Genomic DNA, 25,168 nt, shown 5'->3' on the forward strand with positions numbered 1-25,168 from the left:
CATTTCAATAGAAATGACACCCAACACCATTCAACACAAATGGTCAAAAAGTTTAAGAACCAAGAATGGTAGGACATTTTTTAACAGATAAAGTCTATCTACCAAAACTTTCATCTAACATCCTGCTTACTGGTGAAACTTTAGAAGGATTTTTATTAAAGACAGGAACAAGAAAGGAATGCCTGCCATCACCCATTCCTGTTGTTTAACATATTTTAACAAACACTAAAAGCTAATGAGACAGAGAGAATGAGAGATAGAAGGACAGACACACAGAGGGAAGTATAAGTATTGTAAGGAAGAGTGAAAAAAAAAAACCTATCATTTGCAGATAAACCAACCATTAAAACTAACAAGAAGGGTGCCTGGGTGGCTCAGCTGGTTAAGCGTCTGACTGTTGGTTTCAGCTCAGGTCATGATCTCACATGGTTTGTGAGTTCGAACCTCACATAGGGTTCCGTGCTAACAGTGCAGAACCTGCTGGGAGTCTCTCTCCCTCTCTCTCTGCCCCTCCCTCGCGCTCCCTTTCTCTGACTCTCTTTCAAAAATAAATAAACTTTAAAAAATTTAAAAAATTAGAGAGTTTAGCAAGGATGCTACATACAAAGTCAACACCAAAATGTTATGCCAGAAAATGTAATTAAAACATACCATTCGCCAAAGCAACAAAGATATAAAATATCTAGAAGTGAGATAAGCAACATATGTAACACTTTTATGGGGGATATTATAAAATGTTATTAAAGAATATAAGAGGCTTTCCTCAACCATACAAATTCAATGAAATGCCAATAAAAATCCCAAAAGTATTAAGAAAAAATACAGAGATGCAAAAGTAAAACTTTGAAAAAGAACAAAGAGGGATGACCTATTCCACCAAGTATTTCAAGTTCAAATTCAAAACTTTTTGAAGTGTGATTTTACCATAGCAACAGACGAATGAAACAGAACAGAGCCCAGAATGGGAAATTGGTATTCAATATTGCTAGTGTCAGAAATCTTGTGTGGAAGGATAAATTATTCAGTAGTGTTTGACAAATTGGCTAAATATTTGGAAAATTTAACATAGAACTAGATTATGACCTAGTATATAAAATATACATATTAGTATATGCTATGTAATATTTGCATACCTCAAAAAATTAGTTCCACATGACATTGACTAGAATCCCTTTTAAAATATCCTAAAATTGGGGCACCTTGGTGGCTCAGCCGGTTAGGTATCTAACTCTTTATTTCGGCCTAGGTCATGATCTCACTGTTGTGAGATCTAGTCCTGCATCGATCTCTGTGCTAAGCATGGAGCCTTCTCAAGAAACTCTCTCTCCCTCTTCCTCTGCCTCTCCTCCTTCTCTCAAATAAAGTAAAATATCCTAAAATAGATATTAGCAAACTGAATCCAACAACACATTAAAAAAAGCATTCATCGTGATCAAGTGGGATTTATTCCTGGGATACAAGGGTGGTTCAATATTGACAAATCAATTAATGTGCTACACCACATCAACAAGAGAAAGGATAAAACCCATATGATCATTCCAATAGACGCAGAAAAAAGTTTTTGACAAAGTACAACATCCATTCATGATCAAAACCCTCTACAAAGTAGTTTGAGGGGGAACACACCTCAACATAATAAAGGACATATACAAAAACTGCACAGCTAACATCATACTCAATCAGGAAAAACAGAGCTTTTCTCTGAAGGTCAGGAAGAAGACAGGGATGTCCACTCTCACCACCAGTATTCAACATAGTGCTGGAAGTCCTAGCTACAGCAATCAGACAACAAAAAGAAATAAAAAGCATCCAAATCGGTAAGGAAGAAGTAGAACTTTCACTATTTTCAGATCACATGAGACTATATATAGACAACTCTAAAGACGCTACCAAAAAACCTACGAGATAAATGAATTCAGTAAGGTCGCAGGATACAAAGTCAATATATAGAAAACCATTGCGTTTCTGCACACGAATAAAGAAGTAGCAGAAAGAGAAATTAAGAAAACAGTCCCAACTTACAATTGCACCAAAAATAATAAAATACCTAGAAATAAACTAAACCAAGGAGGTGAAAGATCTCTACTCTGGAAACTATAAAATACTATGCAATAAATTGAAGATGACACAAACAAATGGAAATGTATTCCATGCTCATGGACTGAGAGAACAAATATTGTTAAAATATCCATACTATCCAAAGCAGTCTACACATTTAATGTAATCCCTATCAAAATACCAACAGTATTTTTCACAGAACTAGAACAAACAATCCTAAAATTCATGTGGAACCACAGAAGGCCAGCAATCCTGAAAAAGGAGAACAAAATTGGAGGTATCACAATCCCAGATTTCAAGATATCCTACAAAGCCGCAGTAATTGAAACAGTATGGCACTGGCACAAAAATAAACATATAGATCAATGGAATAGAATGGAGAGCCCAGAAATAAATTCACGATTACATGGTCAACTAATTTTCTATAAAGGAGGCAACAGTATCCAATGGGAAAAAGTCTTTTCAATGAAAGGTGTTTATTTTTTGACAGCTACATGCAAAAAAAAAAAAAAAAAAGAAACTGGACTACTTTCTTACACCATACACAAAAATAAACTCAAAATGGATTAAAGACCTAAATGTAATTTTTTTAAATGTTTATTTCTTTTTGAGAGAGACAGAGACAGAATGCAAGGGGGTTAGGGGCAGACAGAGAGGGAGACACAGAAGCAGAAGCAGGCTCCAGGCTCTGAGCTGTCAGCACAGAGCCCGACGCGGAGCTCAAACTAACGAGCTGTGAGATCATGACCTGAGCTAAAGTTGGATGCTCAACCGACTGAGCCACTCAGGTGCCCCTAAAGACCTAAATGTAAGACTGGAAACCATAAAAGTCCTAGAAGAGAGCACAGGCAGTAATTTCTCTGACATCAGCCATAGCAACATTTTCTAGATATGTCCCCTCAGGCAAGGGAAACCAAAGCGAAAATACACTCTTGGGACTACATCAAAATAAAAATCTTCTGCACAGCATAGGAAATAATCAATAAAACCCAAAGACAGCCTACTGAATGGGAGAAGAGATTTGCAAATGACATATCCAAATGAAGGGTTAATGTCCAAAACATATAAACATATAATATCCAAAACATATAATATCCAAAACTTATACAACTCAACACACACACACACACACACACACACACACACAATCCAATTTAAAAATGGGCAGAAGACATGGACAGACATTTCTCCAAAGACATCCAGATGGCCAACAGACACATGAAAAGATGCTCAACATCACTCATCAGGGAAACGCAAATCAAAACCACAATGAGATATCACCTCACACCTGTCAGAATGGCTCACATCAAAAACACAATGAACAAGTGCTGGCAAGCATGTGGAGAAAAAAGAACCTTCGCGCACTGTTGCTGGGAATGCAAACTGGGGCGGCCACTGTGGAAAACAGTAGGGAAGTTCCTCAAAAAACTAAAAATAGAATTGCTTTCGACCCAGTAATTGCACTACTGGGTATTTACCCACAGAATGGGAAAACACTAATTTGTAAAGATATGTGCACCCCTATGTTTACTGCAGCATTATTTACAATAGCCAAATTATGGAAGCAGCTCAAGTGTCCACCTGTCAATGAATGGATAAGGAATGTGTGGTGTATCATACAATGGATTATTACTCAGCCATAAAAAAGAATGAGATCTTGCCATTTGCAACAACATGGGTGGATCTCGAGGGTATGATGCTCAAGGAAACAGTTAGCGAAAGACAAGTACCATATGATTTCACGCCTATGTGGAATTTAAGAAACAAAACCAAGGAACTAAGGAAAAGAGAACCAAGGAAAAAGAAAAACGCAGACTCTTAACTAGAGAGAACAAACTGATGGTTACCCGAGGGGAGGGGAATGGGGAGATGGGTGAAATAAGAGAAGGGGACCGGGGCGCCTGGGTGGCTCAGTCGGTTGAGCGTCTGACTTCGGCTCAGGTCATGATCTCACAGCTCGTGAGTTCGAGCCCCGCGTCGGGCTCCGTGCTGACAGCTCAGAGCCTGGAGCCTGTTTCAGATTCTGTGTCTCCCTCTCTCTCTGACCCTCCCCCACTCATGCTCTGTCTGTCTGTTAAAAATAAATAAACATCAAAAAAAAATTAAAATAAAAAAAGAGAAGAGGACCAATAGGACACTTATCGTGATGAGCACTGAGTCATGTATGGAAGTGTCGAATCACTCTATTGTCCACCTGAAGCCACTATAACACTGTATGTTAACTATACTGAAATTAAAAATATATATAAATCTAAAAAATTAATTAAAGATAATAAAATAAACATTGAAAATACAATCAGCATATGAGCCAGCAATCCTAATTGTGGGTATTCATCTGAAGGAAATAAAAATACTTTCTTGGAAAAAAATATGTAAGATATCCTACAATCGAAGATCTGGGTCAAGAGATATTGGGTACATGGTACAGAGGGGATTTTCAGTGTGGAAGCTGAAAGCAATACGTAGTTAATATAGTCCCTCAACTTATATATCTAAGAGGCATGAAGGTGATGAGCCAGTTTTCTGGAAAGAAATATGTGAATTATTTTGCCAAGAAAAAAAAAAAAGAAATCTTTTCCCGAGGTAAAATTAAATCAACCATATTGAAGAATTGGAAGTTGGCATCATGAGAAACAAGTTGACCCACAGCACTGACAATGTTGGGGGCATAACCCCTAGAGGGTGGAATCATCCCAGGGTTGAGAAATACCTCTGATACCGACTTAGGTCAACTCTAACTCATCGCGGCAAATCTAGCTCAAAGCATCCATTGCAATCCTGCTACCTGCCGCTCCCTCCACCAACCTGTCAGGTTCAACTACTCGGTGCATTTTGAGTCAGGACCGTGGGTGTGTTTTGCATTTGTGCGGTGTGTGCACTGGCTTGGTACAGGGCCTTGCTCCTCAGAGGTGGTTCAGAGACCGTCAGCCTCAGGCTCACCCCGGACCTTGTTGGAAATGCCAAGTCTCCACCCAATCCTGGTGAATCGGAGTCATTTTCCCAACGTCCCCATAGACACCTTACAGTTCGAAAAATGTTTAAAACATAAAGAAAACTCTTAAGTTTGAAGAGAGATCATAGCCACGCAGGGGGTAAGGCTATGATTGGTCCCTGAGCTCTACTGGGAATATCCTTTTCCCACGTTCTCCAATAATCTAAAGATGAAATTTCATCCCTTGTGGGTAAAGGCTGTAACATCCCTTTTTACTCTGGGCTCACTTGTTCATCAGCTTTAATTATCTAAAATGTGGCCCAGATGTCTGAACAAACAAACAAAATCCACTCCGGGTGACTTAGCATGGATGTCTCAACATCTACACATCAGGGAATAGGGAAGGAAGTCAAGTGCAGGCTGGGGGTGAGGTTTACAATGAGAATTGATGGTAGAAAGAATAGCTTTAACATTTTCCTGGTTATTTAGTTTTATAAATCTTGTTCACGCCTCAAAAACAGGAGCTCAGATCTTAGATAAGTGGTTCTCAAGCCTCACCGCACATTAGAATCACCTGAAAAACCCTTTAAACAAAAAAAGAAAGAACACCAAAGCCTCAGTCTCAGAGATTCTGGTCTAAACGGGCTCAGACACGGGTAGTTTATGAAAGCTTCTCAGGCGATTCTAATAAGCAGCCAGGGTTTCAATTCGCCAGCTTAGTGGTTTGGGGGCATTCACTGTAGGGCCCGGAGGCCTGGCCACCGAAGTAGCCCTACGTAGTTTCTTTATAGCTTGCTGGTCATTGCTGATGTTTAGGATGCCCTAACCTGATTACCTAATCCTGATTACCAGGATTTTAAGAGGAAAACACTTTATATATTAGAATTGACTTTGAGTGTCACCTGGGTGGCTCAGTTGGATAAGCGTCTGACTTTGGCTCAAGGTCATGATCTCACAGCTTGTGAGTTCGGCCCCACAATGGGCTCTGTGCTGACAGCTCAGAGCCAGGAGCCTGATCCGGGTTCTTTCTCTCCCCCTCTCTTTGCCCCTCCTCCGCTCATGCTCTCTCTCTCTCTCTCTTAGATAAATAAAACATTAAAAATCTTTTAAACAACAACAAAAAAAGAAGTGATTTTGACAGAAACTCAGAGAGCCTAGGACTGAATGATACAGAGACACATATCCAAGGTTTTGTGTCACAGTTAATGAAAATCTAGAGGGAAATGGTAGAATGAGGCAGACACCCACCATCTGTCCCTTTTAAACCTCCCCCTATAGACCAATGCTTAACGTGCGCCCAACAATCCTTGTTACAATGCAGTTTCTAACCCAGCTGGTCTGGGGAAGGCTTGAGGCGTAGCTGGTCCAGGGGCCACACTTACCATAGCAAGGCACTAGATCCTACTGATGGTCAGGACTCACTCTCCGGGCCCTTTTTTGGGACCCAAACAAGAAAATGGCTTCCTCACTCCTGCAGAATGAATTCCATTGTGGTCCTTCATATCCAGAACCACTCTGCTCAAAATCATTCTTAATCTCCCACTGGACAATGTTATCAGAGGATCAGGGACTATTGAGTTAGAATGGGCTTCAAGGGCACCTAGCTTGGCCCACTGATTACCCAAGTGTGGCAATGAAACCAAGATGCAAAGGATCTGCCAAATTCACAGGCGATAGAGGCAAAGTCAAAACTGGATCCAAAGCCAGATCATGAAAGCAGCAGTTAAGGATTCTACATTTAAAAAAAAAAAAAAAAAAAAAAAAAGTCAAAACAATTGCTTTGGGTTACTTTCTTATTTTTTCTAAAGTTTATTTATTTATTTTGAGAGAGAGAGAGAGAGACACAGCTTACTTATTTTGAGAGAGAGAGGGAGAGACACAGCACGAATTGGGGAGGGGCAGAGAGAAAAGGAGAGAGAGAGAATCCCAAGCAGGCTCCGCACTGTCAGCACAGAGCCTGAATCGGGGCTCAAACCCATGAACCGAGAGATCATGGCTGAGCCTGAAATCAAGAGGGGACACTTAATCGAATGAGCCACTCGGGCGCCCCTCTTTGTGTTATTTTCTAAATGAAACGCCACTTGATTATACTCAGGGAGTTTGATACCCAGCCAAGTGAGTCTGATTCTTGGTCCATTATTTGTTCCTTTTGTGGCTCCTTCAAAAAAAAACAGAACAAGTGCCAACGAAATCGGCAGACCTGATGGCATTCTGAGTCCTGGGGCCATTGACGTGGCTGGGTCAGTGACCACACTGGCTCCTAGGTGTCCCCTTTTGTGCCACACTGTGTAAGCTGGACTCGTTATCATTTTTGGCCTCAAAGCTCAGGACTAGGATGAGACTGCCCCAGCAGACAGATAACCATATTATCGCGCTCCCACTAGCTATCTGAGTCTGGAATTAAGAACCATCCACAGGGAAATCATCCTGAGTGCCACAAGTCTGAATATTAAATACAAGCACCACAGGGGCTTCCCTGGGAGGGAGGTCTGCTGGGCTCGTGTCTGCCCTCTCCACTCCCAACTTTGCTTGGCTTTTGTCTTCTATTTTGTGTTCCTGGTAAATCCAATTATATCTCTACTACCATAGGCCACCTCAGCGCTTTCTCGGGAATTAGGTTGTCTGGACAGGCAGGGAAGCAAATACATACCTCTGGTGTCAAGGGATCAGGGTTAAGCTCATTTTCACTTTTGTGATATTTCAAAAGATCACAAATTGTTTTCTTAGGGCCTAGCCAGAGAGACAGGAAAGAGCTGGAGGGTGAGACACCAAACTGCGGCCAGTGGTGATGTTTGAGCAATGAGCCTGGAGCTGCTTTTACATGTTTCTCATTGTACTTTATTTTTCTTAATTGCCTTAATGGGCATGTGGTGTGCTGCAGAGCGAAGTGAAATTGTTTTCCTTAGTTGCTGTAATTTACAGAGAGACAGTTTGATCATGTAACCCAGGGACTTTTCAATTCCATTGATCTTGGGGTCGAGGGAGAGAGGATTCTTTTTAAGTGAACGATGTGTTCACTAACGAATTCAAAGCCTATAAAGGGAAAAACCCATGTTTCTTCACCGCCCTGTTTCACAAGAGCTATTAGATGACCACACCATCATCAAAGCGGTGGAAAATGTCCGTGGGAGGGGGACCGGGGCTTCAAGAGTTGCACTTGGCCAAGGCAATCGATTCCGACACCCCATCCACAGGCTGAAGGTGATGCCGGGAACCTGGGAAAGTCCAGGCCTGGTTCTGGCTGCCATGGGTCTGTTCTGATCCCAGAAGATGTGGAGGGGGTCCTGGCCCTGGCTTGCCTGGCGTCGACTGTGAGTTCCCAGCAGAGGCCTGGCGTCTCTGTCTGAGTATGACTTGACCAGCCACACACAGAGCCCGACTCGGACAGTAGGGTCTGGGCGTCCCGGGGAGCGGAGGACGCCGGCACCTCCTGACAGAGAAAAGGCCAAAGGCCACAGGCAGGGGTGCCTCCCCGGCAGTGGGGAGTGGGGGCTGGCTGGCTGGGGGCCTGGAGAAAGCCCCGCGCCCACCGAGCTGGGTCTGCACTCCTAGACTGCGCCAGGGTCCCAGGGCGCAGGGCCAGCTCCCGAGCATTTCCTGCCAGTCGCCCCGCCCACCCCGCCTCGCGCTCCGCCCACCCCGCCTCGCGCTCCGCCCACGCTGCGCCCTCCTCCCCGCTTCGCGCCTTGCTCCGCGCAGCCCGCCCCCGCCCTCCTCCCGCCCCGCCGCTGGGGGGCGCCCGCGCGCCGCCCCCGCTATAAAGCGAAGGGCCAGCGTCCCGCGCACCAGCGAGTGGGTTCCCGAGACGCCTAGGACGCCCTGGGAGCCATGGGCGAGCTCCCGTTCTTCAGGGCGCACACGGCCTTGCACCCGGACCACCTGTGGATCTGGGAAAGGTCCGTGTACGTGGACGAGAACCAGCGTACCTGGCTGCCCATAATCATCGAGGTACAGCCGCCCTGGGGCAGGCGGGGCAGGGCGTGGGCGGCCGCGTCCACGGGGGTTTCTCCGCGGAGTGCGCTCGGCCACGTGGGGGGCCTGCCTTGGAGTTTGGGGTGTTTCCTGCCTCCTCTGTAGTGGCATTTGTTTAGTTTTTTGCCTTTTTTTTTAAATGTACCTATATGTACTTTTATTTTAAAAAATTTGGGGGGGCACCTGGGTGGCTCAGTCGCTTAAGTGTCAGACTTGGGCTCAGGTCATGATCTGACGGTTTGTGAGTTGGAGCCCCACATCGGACCCTGTGTTGACAGCTCAGAGCCTGGAGCCTGCTTTGGATTTTGCGTCCCGTCTCTCTCTGCCCCTCCTCTGCTCGTGCTCTGTCTCTCTCTCTCTCTCTCTCTCTCTCTCAAAAATAAACATAAAAAATTTTTTAAAAAATTTTTATGAATATATAGAACTTACCAAACTCAACACTCGAAAAACAAATAATCCAGTGAAGAAATGGGCAGAGGACATGAATAGACACCTATGTGTCCTTTAAAAAATCAAGTTAAATATTTACTTTTTTTAAAGTCAGGTATTTGTAGAATATCCTTTTTTTTCAGCCTCTGCTTGGGGAAGATCTTCTTAAACATACCACCCAAACCACAAACCAGAGTTTTTCACATAATCGTTGTAAGTTCTGCATGAAGCATACACCCACTAGCAAACCGTGGGGCAGGGTTTGCTTCCGTGTAATTGAGAGCATTCTTAATATGTAAAGATTTACTTAAATCAATAAGAAAAAGATGAAGAAGGAAACTAAAGGTGGCTGAAGGAAACAGAAAACTCTATACTAACACAGCAAGAATGGTGATTTCCACTTATATCTTGCAGGATGATCTGAATTATTTCTTAACAATTCTAGTTTATTTCATAGATGGAAAATTGTTAAAAATATTTCCACTCTGGAGAGAGAGTCACTGAATAAGCATAAGGGCCTGGTTTATATGCCAAGCACGATTCTAGACTGTTGAGGGTTTGCAGTGAATGCGATAAAATCCTACTACTCGCGAAGCTGACCCTGGGCTGTGGTGAAGGACAACAAAGTAATTGAGGCTGGTGGTAAATTGTGTTGGATGAGAGGCAGTAGCTAGTGGTGTGGGGTCTTCAGGCAAGACCCCGCAAGAGTATTCCTTCTCGTTTGCCTGTCATTTTATTTGAAACCTTTGCAAACCACAGTTTTAGGCCTGCCTGCCTCGTGTGTATTTCAGAGAGTTGTATTTCCCTGAAATTTGTCCCTCTAGACGTAACATTTGTGCAGAGGGCTGTCTAAAAGAAAGAGTACGAGCCCTGTGTCGATCTAGCAGAGAATGTTCCAGGCAGAGGACAGCAGATACAAGAGATTACTGGGAATGTGGCATGTCCCCGAAATAGGGAGGAGGCCTTTGTGGCTGGAACAGGGTGGAGGGTGAGGGGCAAAATGGGAGATGGGGGAGGCAGGGGCCCAGATAGTGAAGGTTTCAGGTGCTTCTGCCCACGATGAGAAGCCACTGGAGGGCATCGAGCAGGGGAGTGACGTTTTAGATGAGCACCCTGGCTGTCGTCCGGGGATCTGGTTGTGGGGCACATGATCAACCAGGCAGCAAGTTAGATTTATTGCAATAGATGGGCAGTGGTGGAGGTGGGGAAAAGTGGTCTATCACCTGATTGTGGGGTCCGGGGATATTTGTCTCTTGATTTCCGCTCAGGTCATTATCTCACTGTTCGTGAGTTGGAGCCCCGTGTCGGGCTCTGTGCTGACAACACGGATTCTGCTTCGGATTCTCTCTTCTCCCTCTCCCTCTCTCTGTCTCTCTCTCTGTGTCCCTAACTGCCCCCCCCCAAAATAAATAAATATGAATAAAAAATAAAAGGAGCTCTATGACAAAATAAAAAAAAACAAAGAAAATCCCAGAGCAGCTGAACTAAGGAAGTTCAAGGACAAACTCTCAGTTTGTTGTGTGGCCCTGTCTCAGTGTCCAGACACACGTGACCGCTGGTCGTCCTGGCCTGGCCAGAGTCCGCGAGAGGAGCACGCGTGGCTCGAGGGAACAGCGGTCACCGGGCAGTTCAGATGCCGGCGAGGCTGCGAGGGTGGCAGGAAGGACTCTGGTCATCTGTGGGCCCGGGAGCCTGGGCCCTGAAGGTGTGCCCGGCCTTCCCTCCTCTTCAGATGGAGAGTAGCCTCCAAGTACTCATGCGGCAGGAAGATGTGCTCCTGGGGGAGGCTGTGTGCCCCGGCCTGTTAGCCCCCGGCCTGCTGCCCTCCATGTGGCAGCGCTACCCTGGAAGACGATACCGAGGCTCAGACTCCAGTTTCTGGCGCGTCGTGTACCACATCGAGGCAAGTGTGTCCCTTCTCCCGGGGACCACCGGGTGGCCTTGGGTGGCCCTGCGCCCCCTCCCCCCAGGTCTGGCCTCCGCTCCCTCCGGCTCTGCGCCAAAAACTAAAAATAACAAGGGCAGGAGCTTACAGCTGCAGCATTTTAAAGGACTGGATGAGAGAGATGTTAGAAGAAGGTGAACGACTGGGGCCACCCGCTGAGGTCCAACAGAAGCCCCCTCGGCTGCAGGGGGTCGGGGAGCCTCTCCGGAGGGCAGTCAGGGGGTGAAGGCTGGTGGGAGGAGGGGCTCCTAGGATCCCTCGCCCCCCAGCAGGTTCCCGCCTCCCGCTCCAAACTACCGGGAGGCCCGGAGCCAAGAAGAGAAGGATGGAAGGATGCCCAGGGCTCTGGCCATTGGTCCCCTTCTCTCATGCAGTTCAGTGGCACGGAGGAGATGCTCCTTGAGCAGCTGCCGGACCCGGAGTATGAGTGACGAGGTAAGTACCTTTGGGGCGCAAGACCTGTTAGTCTGGAGTGACCAGGTCGGGGAGAAGGAGCAGCCTTTTCACCACGAAGGCAGTGCTGACTTCCACCCCGACCGTACTGCCCTCCGAGGATCGCCGGGGGGGGGGGGGGGGGCTCTCCCCTCTGCCACCTCGGAGACTAATAATTTTTGGGCAGCCCCCTTAACTGCACATCTGTACCGCGCCTCACAGGTTACGGGCATGGTGGATTATCACGCCAACTGCGCTGGGGATCGTTTGACTCGGTAGGTCACCAGAATGAGCTTCGAGGAAGTACAGTAACTTCTTAGGTCCCAGAGCCAGGTTCCAAATCCAGGCGTTCCGTCGCCGGGCCGCTCGCTGTGGTCAGAGTCTGCCCCTGCGAGGCCTCAGCTCTGGGGACCCACGCTCACCTCCAGGCTCCCAGTGCAGACCTGCCCCCGCCGGCTCTGCCTCTGCCCCCCCCCCAAAACCTCCCTCCACCCCACCTCTGGCCCGCCCCTCAACTCTACCAGGTCCTGCCCTTTGCCTTTGACTGTGTCTTCTCTCGTCCTTCTCTTGGTCCAGGCCCCACGGCTCCCGTCTCCTCCTGTCCCCAAGTGCCGCAGGCCTGCAGTGGGGACGTTCGTGCTTGCGCTCACCCTCGTGTGCCAGCCCTGTGTGTTCTGTTCTGTGCCCCCCACCCCCCGCCCCGGCCCGGGAGAGAATGAGAGGCAGGAGACGAGCCTGCCTGCAGCCCCGTCCAGGTGCCCCGGCTGTCCTGCCCTCTGGCTTTCTCCTGGTGGGTTTTGGCCTCTCTCTTCATTCTGCCGCTCTCGGTAACTAGTGTCGTGGGGCTGCGTACCCCGGGCTGCTTCTCACTCTGTTCCCTCAGCTCTGTGTGCCTCTGGCTGCCAGGGAGCGGGGCCGACTCACTCGAGCCCAGGCCAGGCCGTGGGGCCCCTGGACCAGCTGTCTCACATGGTGCCCGTGACCGTGCTACAGAAGCCCCCCCCCCCCAGCCCAAGCAGGCTGAGGTGCTGTTCCCCCAGGAAGGCCTGAGAGGAGCCCAGATCTGCGCCCAGGACGTCAGCAGTCCGCACCTCGTGATGCAGCAGGAGGCCAGGCGAGCGAGCGCCGTGGACGGGCCCTCAGGCTGCCCATCTGTCCAAGGACGGAGCTTGAAGTTGCCCCTTTTTAATGGTGTGCACACACCTGGGATGTCATGAAGTCGTATGTAGTGTGAACACTTTGTAATGTGGATTACATGTGGAACAGTTCATCTGCCTCGGTGCTGAACCAGCTCCTGTCCCTTCACCTCGATTCTAGGGGAGAGAAGCAAGAACAGGCAGTCACCAAATAAGTTTTGGAAGGGAAAGGAGACTCATGAATTTAGTGTGTTTCTTTTACGTTGGTGACAAGGCTGGGTTGAATGATTGATTGGCATATACTCCAAATGCTCAAAACCCCAGTGTTCTCGGAGGCCCGCTTTGAGAACCGTTGGGGTAAGTGACCTCAGAAGGTCTTTGTTGGCAACTCCGGGTGTTCAAGACCCCTCTGTCTGGTCCCCCGGCCAGTCATCTCCCCCCCACCCGGCTCTGGCACTCACCAGGCTCTGTCCTTACATGTGTACCTCCGGTGCCAGTAGGGGACCCTCCTCCCTGCCTGAAACTGTGCCCAGCCGCCCAGGCCTCAGCCACAGTCCCCTCCCTGCCTCTCATGCTCTGTGCTCACGGCCCAGCCCACCCCAGGCCCTGTCTCTGCTGCTTCCTTCGCCAAGATTAGCTGCCCGGCCGCCTCTACCCTCTGAGAGGGTAAACGGCCTCCAGTGTCGCAGAGGGAGGCCTTCCAGTAGAAGGCATCCATCCCGTGTGGAGTACTGGTGGTCCCCACTCGTATGCGACTGTAGTCACAGACAGGCACGAACGGAATGATAGGCGTGTTGTTAAGTATCCAATAAGCAAATTATATAAGAAAAGTACCGCTTCTCCGATTTTGTTTTCCCGGATCCCAGTCTTGGCAGTGGACAGATAAACGTCGGGTACCACGTGTGACAGGGTCTCTGTCTCTTGTGATTTTAACCCCGTTGCCCTGCACGGTGCTTGGTGATGTGAGAGCTTGGTGTATTAGAGCTATTACTAGAGAAGACTCTGGTCGGTAGGGACAGGGCATCAGGATGTCAGGACAGGAGGAATGTCGGAGATCAGCCAGTTGTCTCACTTTTAGGAGCAGGCCCAGGAGGAGGAAAGTTCTCATCTGGGGTTGAATGTTTGTGCCTCCCTCCATCGCCCAGATTCATGTCGATGCCTTAACCTCCAATGTGTGTATTCAGAGATGGGGCCTTTGGGAGGCAGTTAGGGTAAGATGAGGTCCTGAAGGTGATGCCCCAGGATGGAATTGGTGCCCTTCTAAGAAGAGGAGGACCGAGAAAGAGCTCTCTCCGTGCACGCGCGCCAAGGAAAGGCCAAGTGTGGACACGGTGAGAAGACAGCAGTCTGCCAGCCGGGAAGAAGGTTCTCAATAGACAGGGAATCTGCCGGCACCTCAGTGTTGGACATCCCAGCCTACAGAACCTTGAGAAATAAATGTCTGTTATTGAAGCCACCCAGTCTCTGGTATTTTGTTACAATGGCCCAAGCGGACTGACAGTTCTTGTTCAAAATCCTTTTGTTTCTGAAAAGTGTGACCAGCCCTGTGAACTCTGCCGGGTGCTACAGATACAGCCGTGAACAGAACGAAGGCCCCGCTCTCACGCACTGCTCATTCCAGAAAAAGACGGACGAGAAGCTCGGGCTGTGCCCAGTCCTACAAAGAAAATAGAGTAGGATAACCTGACGGTGAGTTGGGTCAGATGGTGAGGAGATGGCCGTCTCTGGGGGTGGCCTCTAAGATTGGACCTTGAAGACAAGAACGAGCTAGGCTCTTAAGCCAGGGAAGAGAGTTCCAGGGAGAGGAAATGGCGAGTCCCGTGCAGGTTTCATTTTCTGTGGACATTAGAAATGGCAAGAGGGTTGCTTCTCGTTAAAAGAAATGCTGTTTTAGAAGAGTAAGTGGCCCCAGCGCGTTAACCGTAAACACGGCGCAGAATTGCAGTTTTCCACAGCAAGAGTGACTTCGGGCTTTGGCTGAAACAGCTGAGTGGACCGTGGTACTACCACTTGAGGTGCAGATGTGGCCTGGAGATGTGGCTTGGGCAAAGGGAGAAAGACCAAGAGTGCTGTCTTAGCCGTGCTGAGTTTGAGATGTCTGGGATACCTCCAGTTGGAGTTGCATGGATCTAGAGCTTAGTCGGGACTAACAGCATAAATTGAGGAGTCATTAAAAGTATACAAAATGACCATTCAAGCCGGGGCCTGACTGGGCTCGCTTACGGAGACGTGGCGGTGCCTGTGGAAGCGGGAGAAGAATGTGTTTCAAGAAGGAGTCTACAAGGGGGCGCCTGGGTGGCTCAGTCGGTGAAGTTTCCAACTCTTGATTTCCGCTCAGGTCACGATCTCGTGGTTCGTGAGTTGGAGTCCCTTATCGGGCTCTGCGCTGACAGTGCGGAGCCTGCTTGGGATTCTCTCTCTGCCCCCCACCCCCTGCTCTAAATAAATAAGCTTAAAAAAAAAAAAAGGAGTCTGCAGAACCTGCTGCTTGGGGCTAGGTAGAGTGACCATTGGATTTGGTCACACGGAGTCTGATGGTGACATCAGGGAAAGTTTCAGTGCTGTGACAGGGGTATTGCCCTCTGGGGTGGGTGTGGAAGAAAGGGGAGGGGAGGAGGGTTGACCTTGCTATGAGCTCTGCTGGGGGGTCTTGGAGAAGGTAGCTCCGAGGGTGTGTTAAGCTGGAGCCCAGGAGCCTAGGCGTGTGCACTGAAGGAAAGTTTCAGGAGAAGGGGACCAATTGATGAGGCAGAACGGGGAGGGTGCGGTCAAAGGAACAATATTCCGGAAGCTAATAGAGATGAACCCCGGGCACAGAGGTGTGTCGGCATCTGATGGCAGCTTGCAGCTTCCACAGTTTCCGATGCCAGGCCGATCTCGTTTCCTTTCTCCTTCACACAAGATTGTTTTTTTTCTTTTTTCTTAAGTATTTTAAAGAGCTGATCATTTCACCCACAAGCGTTTTATTACATATCTTCACAGACAAGACTTTTATTCCTGATAGCCAGCATACCGTTATCCCACCTAACAAAACCAACTGTAATTCCTTAATATCTTCTCCTACCCAGTCTGTTTTCAAATGTCCTCCGTGATCTCAAATGGCTTCCAACAGGTCGTATAATTCAAGATGCAGACAGCACGTGGTTGATGTGCCTCAAATGCCCTGTAATCTGTAACAGCCCTCTTCCTTCTTTAGAACAGAGCGGGTAGACTGTCCTGTAAGACTTTCTGGATTTGGTCGACGGCATCCCAGGCTTGATGAGACTCGGGTTGAATTCTTTGGGCACGGATCCTCCACAGAGGTGGCTCCACGTTTGGCGCTCGTTGCATCGGATCAGGAAGTGCGCAGTGTCAGGTGACCCCACTCTGAGTGGTGGTTTAAGATTGATCTGTGGGCTCCGGTGTCCTCCCATCCATCCTGGTGTCCCCTTATGAACCCGTCCTCTCTGTACCTTCGGCATGTTCTTGATGCGTAGTCATCCTATCCAAGATTACCGTCTTGCCTTTTACTTGAGTCTACGTTGTCTTTCGGGAATGCTTTATAGTTTTAATCATGAGGGTTTCGCACATTCTCGTGGAAGCTATTCTCAGGCATTTTATTGATTCTTTTTTGTTATTATAACGATGTCTTTCCTTTCATCATCTTCAACAGGATGTTGCCCGAAGGGTTGTGTGAGTCCGCAAGTATGTATAACATGAACTATCGTTTCCTGTAAGCCAGTTTTATAGTCTTCTGTATTACTAAATTATCTCCTTATTTATAGCAGTTTTAATTTACTTTTTGGGCATTCCAGATATATAATGATAGTATCTACAAATAGAGCTATTATCTCCTCTTTCTTTCTAATTCTATGGTTATAACTGTCTTCTCTTGTCTAATACCGCCAGCGCTGTGGTAAGTAACGGAGATACTCGGCATTCTTTTATTTTCTTCATTTTATCAGGACAGCCTCTAGAGTTTTCCCCATTAAGTATGATCCTGGCTTAGGAGCTTGGATGTTTGTATTTTAGCGTGTTAAAGAAGTGTCTTTCAGTTCCTTTTTTAGAATTTTATCTTGAATGGGTATTGAGTTTTGTTACACGCCTTTTTCATTTCTAAGGAGATGATCCTATGATACTTTTCTTACACTCTAATGATATCGTGTTAATATTAGGTTATGGACTCTTCCTTGCATTGCTGGAATGAACCCCACTTGGTCATGATGTAGAATGTGTTCATGTGCTGGTGGATCTCTTTGCTGATATTTAACATTTTTGCATCATAGCAAAAGAGGTCTAGAATTTTTCTCTACCCCCCCTTCCTCTCTGTGTCAAGTTTTGGCATCTAAGTTATATGCGCTTTATAAAAATAATTTGGAGACTTTTCTCGTGTTATGTCCTATTATAATATAAGTTACATTAGACTTTTTTTTTAAGCTTGGTAGAACCCATTCATGCCTGGTGCCTTTTTAGAAGGAGCACTTGTACAGTTTTCTATTTCTTCTGTGAAAATTGGTCTAAGTCCTCTCTCTCTCTCTCTCTCTCTGTACTGGAGTTAAGTAAGTTTTCCCGGGAAAGCATCAATTTCACCTAGGTTTTATATTTTATCTTCACAGCTATTCAGATTAGTCTCAGGACTTTTAATATTCTCTCTGGGGGATTACTGCCCCTTGTCTTTTCCTATTTTGTCTTTTCTGTGTGTTATCCCACTTAGTAAAATTAGGTTTGTCTGTTTCCCAGAGAACCAACTTTTTGATTCATTCATTCTTTTTTGTTTGTTTTCTATCTCACTGGTGTCTGTTTTTATATTTCATTCTTTATTTCTGTACTCCTTTGTTCTCCTTCTCCCGTTTTCTAGCTATTTCAAGTGGGTGTTTATATCCTTTTTAAAATTTGTAGCCAGATATATAGCAGTTTTATTTAAATGTAATTGACATCCCATACAATTCACATATTCAAAGTGTATAATTCAGTTGTTTTTTTTCATATTCACATAGCTGTACAACCACCACAGTGACCAATTTTAGAACGTTTTCATTACCTCAGAAAGACACTGCACAGCCACTAGCGTGGACTCCGTGATACCCCCAAACTTCTCAGCACCAGACCATCGCTGATCTCATCTCTGCCCTATAGATGCAGCTATTTTGGAAACTTCATATAAATGGAATCCTACACTATGCGGTCTTCTGTGACTGGATTCCTTAGCATCATATTTTCAAAGGTCACACATGTTCTAGCAAGTTTCAGTATTTCATTCCTTTTTATGACCAAATACTGTTCCATCATATGACTACTCCACAGTTTACAAATTCATGGACATTTGGGTTATTTCCACTTTTTGCCTCTTATAAATAACGCTGCTACAGGTTTTCACATATAAGGTTTTGTGTGGACATGTGTTTTTATTTCCCTTGGTTATATACCTGGGAGTGGAATCGCTGGGTCATACGGTAACTTGTTTTTGACTTTTTGAGGAATTGCCAGACTGTTTTCCACGGTGGCTGCACGTCCCCACCAGCAGTGTATGAGAGTTCCTATTTCCCTACACCCTTGTCAACACTTAGGATGTGGCTTTCTGATTCTAGCCATCTAGTTGGCGTAAAATGGTATCTCATTGTGATGTTGATTTGCGTTTTCCTGACAGCTGATGATGTTTATACATTTTCATGTGCTTATTGGCCATTTGCATATCTTCTTTGAAGAAATGCCTGTTAAGATCCATTGCCCGTTTTTTTTAAGATTGAGGTATAATTGATGTACAGTGTATTAATTTCAGGTGTATGACCTAATGATCCAATATTTGTATGTATTGTCAGGTGATCACCACAGTAAGCCTAGTTAATATCCATCACCATATAGTTATGAAATTTTTCTGTGATGAGAACTTCATTTTATTTATTTATTTATTTATTTATTTATTTATTTATTTATTTTTGAGACAGAGACAGAGCATGAACGGGGGAGGGTCAGAGAGAGGGAGACACAGAATCTGAAACAGGCTCCAGGCTCTGAGCTGTCAGCATAGAACCCGACGCGGGGCTCGAACTCACGGACCGCGGAGATCACGACCTGAGCCGAAGTCGGCTGCTTAACCGACTGAGCCACCCAGGCGCCCCTGTGATGAGAACTTTAAAGATTACTTCCTTAGCAACTTTCAAATATACAATACTGTATTATTAACTGTAGTTACCATGCTGTATATTACATCTCCATAACTTGTTTATTGCTATTTTTTAAATGGGGTTATTTTCATTTTTATTACTGAGGTGTAAGACTTCTTTATATATTTGGATTCAACTCCTTATCAAATGTAATTTACAAATATTTTCTCCTAACCTGCACGTTGTCTTGCCACTTGTTTGATGGTCTCCTTAAAAGCACAAAACTTCTTAATTTTGATGAATTCTAACTTATTTTTTCTTTTATTACTTGTGTTTTTAATATTATATCTGAGAAAGCTTTGCCTAACTCAAGGTCATGAAGGTTTAGTCTACATTTTCTTCTAAAAGTTTTATGGCTTAAATTCTTACATTAAAGTATATGGTCCATTTTGAGTTAATTTTTATGTATAGTGTGAGGTAGGGATCCATGTGTATAGCTAGTTGCCTCAGTGTCATTTGTCGAAAAGACTATTTTTCCCCCATTGAACTGTCTTAACACGCTTGTCAAAAATCAATTGACTATAAAAGTAAGGGTTAATTTCTGGATTCTCAATTCTTTTCCATTGATGTGTGTGTGTGTGTGTGTGTGTGTGTGTGTGTGTATACATATACACAATCTGTTTTTATGTCTGTCCTTATGTCAGTACTACACTGCCTTGATTGCTCTATCTTTGTGATAAATTTTGAAATTGAGAAGTATGAGTCCTCCAATCTTTTTCAAGATTGTTTTCGTTATTCTGGGTCCCTGGAATTTCCATATGAATTTCAAGATCAGTTTGTCAATTTCTGCAATGAAGTCAGGGGAGATTTTGATAGAGATTATGTTGAGTCTGTAGATCAATATGCAGAGAATTCCTATCTGTAATCTGCTCAGGCTGCCATAACCAAATGCCACAGATCAGATGTTTTGTTTCAATGGTTACCTTTATATTAATATCACAGGGTGGCATCCTTACTGCTTTGTAACACTGTCCAAGGAACATTCTGTAATGATGGACATGCTCTTTATTTGTGGTTTCCAATGTGGAAGCTACTAGCTGCATGTGAGGGCACGTGGGTGGCTCATTTGGTTAAGTGTCTGACTTCGGCTCAGGTCATGATCTCGCAGTCCACGAGTTCAAGCCCCACGTCAGGCTCTGTGCTGACAACTCAGAGCCTGGAACCTGCTTTGGATTCTGTGTTTCCCTCTCTCTCTTCCATTCTCCTGCTCACACTCTTCTCTCTCTCTCTCTCTCTCTCTCTCTCTCTCTCAAAAATAAATATTTAAAAATATTAAAACAAAAAAAGAAATGAAGTGTGAATTGTGGCCAGTATAATTGAGAAACTGAACTTAAGATTTTATTTTAATGCTAATGAATTTAAAATTTAAGTTGCCACATACAGTTGGTGGCTACCATGTTGGACAGTGCAGGTCTTTTGGTTCCTTACTATGAACAATATTGAAATTAGTAACCTCTTCTTTCCCCCTCTTCTTCTTCTCCCCCAAAGTACTTAAAGTGGTATCTGTTTAGTGCTAAATGGTACCTTTCAGGGCACCAGCAAGCTTACTTTCTATATAATTTTTCCCTTCTCTCCCCAGTTTTGATAGCTGAATTACATCTTTGTTATCAGAGGATATGACAAATACATAGTGTTCTTCACCCTATGCCTATTAGTCTTTATTCTACAGTTAAATATATTCAGTGCTCCTCAGTAGCTCTTAGCAAAAGCTTCTCTAAACATTTCTTGGTTGTCTGAAGCATATTATTTAGTAGATTACTCAGGAAGGCCACACAGTCGCATTATTCCCTGATTCCCTCAACTTTATCACAATTTGTCTATAGCCTTCATACTTGAAGGGCATTTGGGCTGAATTTAAAAAAATGGCTCAGAGTGCCTGGGTGGCTCAGTTGGTTAAACATCTGACTTCAGCTCAGGTCATGATCTCATGATTTGTGAGTTTGAGCCCTGCATTGAGCTCTGTGCTGACAATGTGGAGCCTGCCTGGGACTCTCTCTCTCTCTCTCTCTCTCTCTCTCAGTCTCCCCCCCCCCTCTGGCCCCCTCCCCAGTTGCACTCTGTCTCTCTCTCAAAATAAGTAAATAAAAAACTTTCAAGTAATGACTCACATTATCTTTCTTGGGTATCTGTACTATGTTACTTAATTTTGTCCATTGTGTTTTAACTTAAAAGTATTGTGCGAAGGTGTAATACCTTGTAAATTACCTGGTCATTTTACCTATGCCAAAAGGATTTCTATTCTGTAAATTCTAATAAAATTAACAGACAGTGTCTTGGAGTTGACTGTTCTGGTCCAAGCACAACACCGTCCTGTTTAAATATACAGGTTCAAGTCAGTTTCTTGGTTTGTTTTCAGGAAAGTTTTCTTTAATAGTGGCTTATATTTGTTCACTCGACTACCTTTTACCTTCTGTCCTTGTGTTGGGGGTGGGGTTGGGGAGGGGCCTATTATGCATATGTTGGATCTTCTTTGCCTCTCTTCTCTCCATCACTTTCTCTTGAATCCTTTTGATCTTTTTCTTCGACTGATTTTCTTTTTGTGTTTCCACTTTATACACTGTTTCTTTTTTTCTATCCCCATTGCTCTACTTGTTTTTGTCATTTGAGGAGACTGGAAAACCATGCCACTCTCACCACCTTGCCCCGATCCTTGTTGTACTTAAAAGATACTTTGTTACTCTTTTTTTTTCCCTCTCTCACCAAATAAGTTTATTTACAAAGTGGAAATACCTTTAGAAGCATACTAATTCTAAGAGATTCTTCCCCATCTGTCTATACCAGATGAGTCAACATGAACTGGTCCAGTGAAGTCATTGTCAGTGAGTGAATCCTCTTTGTGATAGCAAGTGAACTTCCAATGGCAAGCACCATTTATAAATCTAAGTGTGATATTTTCCAAGAAAATGTTCTTGCAAATACTTTACTATAACGAGCATTCATAGTTTTGAGGTGAAAAATCAACAGCACTTGGAACTATTAAAACTGAACATTTCAATAATATGGGAGAGCTCTTTGCACAAACTCAACTTTGGAACCTGGTCCCGATGATGATGTGGTACTTACACAGCAGGTTGGGTTGATTGAGATGCTGATGACCTGGGCCTCGGGGCTTGGAGGGCCAAAAAAGCCAGAATCTAGGGTACTTGGCTGGTGTGCTCTGACCTGATGGTGCCTCCCTCCAACACTGGCCTCATCACCCGCCAACCAAGGACACCAGGGAGCCGTGTCCACTGCCCTGCCTTTTTGGTTGGATTGTACTGGGTTAAATATCTGCGTGTCTCATTTCTACTGATCCGCTAACCTCAAGGGTCATGGATATCCACAGTAAACTTTCATCTTGGAAGGCACGCACAAATTTAGCCTATCTTGTGGAAGAAAAATAGACTCTAGCCATAATTTGATAATTCCATCTGGCTCATCATGAAATCTGCAATTGTTATAATCTGTACACCAGTCAGGGTACACCGTCCTTGTAGACAAGATTTAATTTAGCCTGGAAGAGTCTAAACGCAGGTATTCCCTTAAGAGAGCGATTCCAGTAATCCAGAAAAAAGGGGAGGAGAGCTGCTGCTATGATCTTCCTACTATCACTTAAATCCCATTGATCCTTAATTTCCGGCACAGTCCGAAGCACACTGTGATTGGGACAAAGCAAGTAATGATGCATTCGGGGTGATAAGATGAGAAGACTCAGGCCCAGATATTTTTGGTAACTCGCCTGAATCACACTGCCACAAGCGAGAAGATCAGGTATTGAATGTTATGCCCAGAATTCGTGATCCCCAAAGACCACCAGGGAGCCGAGTCCAATTCAAAAGCAAAGAGCCTTTATTCGAGCTAGCTCGAGCTCAGTCCCCTACCTGCACCAATGCAGCGGTGAGATACTGGAGAGAGGGAGCGAGTTTCAAATCACAAAGGTTTTATAGGGGTCTAGGGGCAGTTGGTGAGGTAATGGCTGTGGCCTCAGCCGATTGGCTGGGGAAGGGTCAGAGTCCTGTTATGCAGATCGCCGGGCATGTTTTGATCGGGAAGTTTGAACGGTTGAGCGGGAGGTTACTCAAGGGAAGGAGGCGTGGTCTGAGGTTTCTGCGATTTTCCCGGAAAGGGGGCATGTCGGGGACATAGTCACTCAAGGTGGAGGACACAGAACAAGATGGAGTTGGCCGGCGTAGGTCCACCCTTTCATTCCCCCCTTGTCATGTAGCTTGCGGACCCAATCATGGGACCGGCTGCATTTCTATTTTGTAATCCGGGCATGTATGGTGACAAGGGGAACAGAGTTTGGAGGTCTATGCAAAGTTCTGGGAACCAAGTGTCCCTGGGGTGGCTCTGGGAGGTCTGATTACGTATTGTCCCCAAGCTGGTGTCTATGATCTGCCAGGTGATGTTTTGGGGGGCATGGGGACTCCCGGCAGCATGAGCAATGACAAGCAGAGTTAACAGAGTTACAAATACTAGGTGGGTCGAATGCGGTGTAGCTTGAGCTTGAGCAGGTTGTGTTGGTCCCAATTGACGGCCCATCGCATGACGAAGTCCTTCCGGATTGAGGAGGGGTCCGCTGGCCAAACGTGGGTGTGATGGACCCAGGTCGCGATGCCATCTACTTTGAGAGCGGTGGGGGTTGTCAGCACCATGATGTAGGGTCCCTTCCAGTGCGTCTCGAGGGTCTCTCGGTGGTGACTCTTGACGTAGACCCAGTCTCCCGGCCTGTACTGATGAGGTGTCAGGGTCGGGCCAGCCTCATAGATGGCACGGAGGCACGGCCAAATGTCCTCGTGCACCTTCTGGAGCCCTCTCAAGGAAAGAAAAAGTACTTGATCTTTAAACTTAGCAAGAAGTTCAGCTCGAAGGTTGGGAATAATAGGGGGTGGCCTGCCAAACATAATCTCGTAGGGAGTAAAACCCAAGGTATAAGGAGTATTCCTAACCCGGTAAAGGGCATACGGTAGGAGAGTCAACCAGTCCCCACTAGTCTCCATGGTTAATTTGGTAAGGGTCTCTTTTAGGGTTCTATTCATTCTTTCTACCGGTCCTGAGCTCTATAGGAGCCTGGTTCCTTTTTTATTTGATGTGGCTCTCACGTTGGTGAGTTGGCAGGTCTTGCAGGCAGATACACCTTGCTCTATTTTGGTGTCCTGTTGGTGAATCTTGATTCCGGCATGTCGGATTAAGTCTTTTAAATTTCGGGTCCCCATGTGAGTAGACCGATGCATGTGCTCTAATATTGAGACTCCGAGCTGGTCTGGCAGCACGAGCTCCTTGTTAGGTGTATACCACCATCCCTTTATCTCCTGGGCCATGGGGAGTTTCTTGATCCGCTGTAACTCCTCCTGGGAGTATTTGGGCTGGTCTGGTAAAACCGGGTCTCTGGGTCCAATAGTTGTATGGTCATGGTGGGGACTGAAGTAAGGGCTACTGCCTTGGCTGCCTGGTCAGCCTTTTGATTACCTCTAGCTACTGGGTTATCAGCTTTTTGGTGCCCTTGGCAGTGGATAATGGCTAGCTTGGCAGGAAGCCATAAGGCCATAAGCAGGTTAAGTATCTCCTGCTTATTTTTTATAGTCCGTCCTTAAGCCACTGGGTGGTTCCAGGGGCCTAAGGCTTGAGCTAGAACACCTTTTGCTATTCCCTTATGTTCGTCTACAAAGAGGTGGAAGGGCTTCGTAATGTCTGGTAGGCCCAGGGCTGGGGCACTTAGGAGGGCCTTTTTTAACTGATTCTTTTTCAGCCCATTTAAATGTTTTCCCCTCTTTGGTAGCTTCATATAGGGGCCTGGCGATCTCAGCAAAACCTGGAACCCAGAGGCGGCAGTAGCCGGCTGATCCTAGGAATTCCCTTACTTCTCTTCGGGAGGTGGGAGTAGGGATCTTTAGGACAGTTTCTTTTCTGGCATCTGATAACCACCGCTGTCCACCCTCCAGGATATATCCCAGGTAACTTACCCTCTCCCTGTATATCTGAGCCTTCTTTGCGGATACCCGGTACCCTAAGGCCCCCAGGGTAGCCAGCAGGTCCTGGGTCCCTCGCTCACAGTCTTTGGCCGTGTCGGCAGCAATCAGGATGTCATCTACGTACTGCAGGAGGGTGAGGCCAGGGTGCTCCCTTCTGTACTCACCCAGGT

The 25,168-nt window shown here is 46.0% G+C and overlaps 1 protein-coding gene across 1 annotated transcript; it reads left to right on the forward strand.

Annotated features, from left to right (window-relative positions):
- The first annotated feature begins 8,758 nt into the window (after positions 1-8,758).
- Positions 8,759-11,767, forward strand: TCL1A (TCL1 family AKT coactivator A). Its single transcript, XM_049611924.1, has 3 exons — positions 8,759-8,938; positions 11,124-11,294; positions 11,711-11,767. Exons 1-3 carry the CDS (start codon positions 8,819-8,821, stop codon positions 11,765-11,767), a joined length of 348 nt encoding a protein of 115 aa, XP_049467881.1. The 5' UTR covers positions 8,759-8,818.
- The last annotated feature ends 13,401 nt before the right edge of the window (positions 11,768-25,168 follow it).

The sequence above is a fragment of the Panthera uncia genome, assembly GCF_023721935.1.
Source record: "Panthera uncia isolate 11264 chromosome B3 unlocalized genomic scaffold, Puncia_PCG_1.0 HiC_scaffold_1, whole genome shotgun sequence".
NCBI lineage: Eukaryota > Metazoa > Chordata > Mammalia > Carnivora > Felidae > Panthera > Panthera uncia.

Coding starts and splice junctions, on each gene's coding strand:
- TCL1A (XM_049611924.1), top strand. CDS start 8,819: ATGGGCGAGCTCCCGTTCTTCAGGGCGCACACGGCCTTGCACCCGGAC. Junction 8,939..11,123: donor GGCTGCCCATAATCATCGAG/GTACAGCCGCCC, acceptor CCTCCTCTTCAG/ATGGAGAGTAGCCTCCAAGT. Junction 11,295..11,710: donor GCGTCGTGTACCACATCGAG/GCAAGTGTGTCC, acceptor TCTCTCATGCAG/TTCAGTGGCACGGAGGAGAT.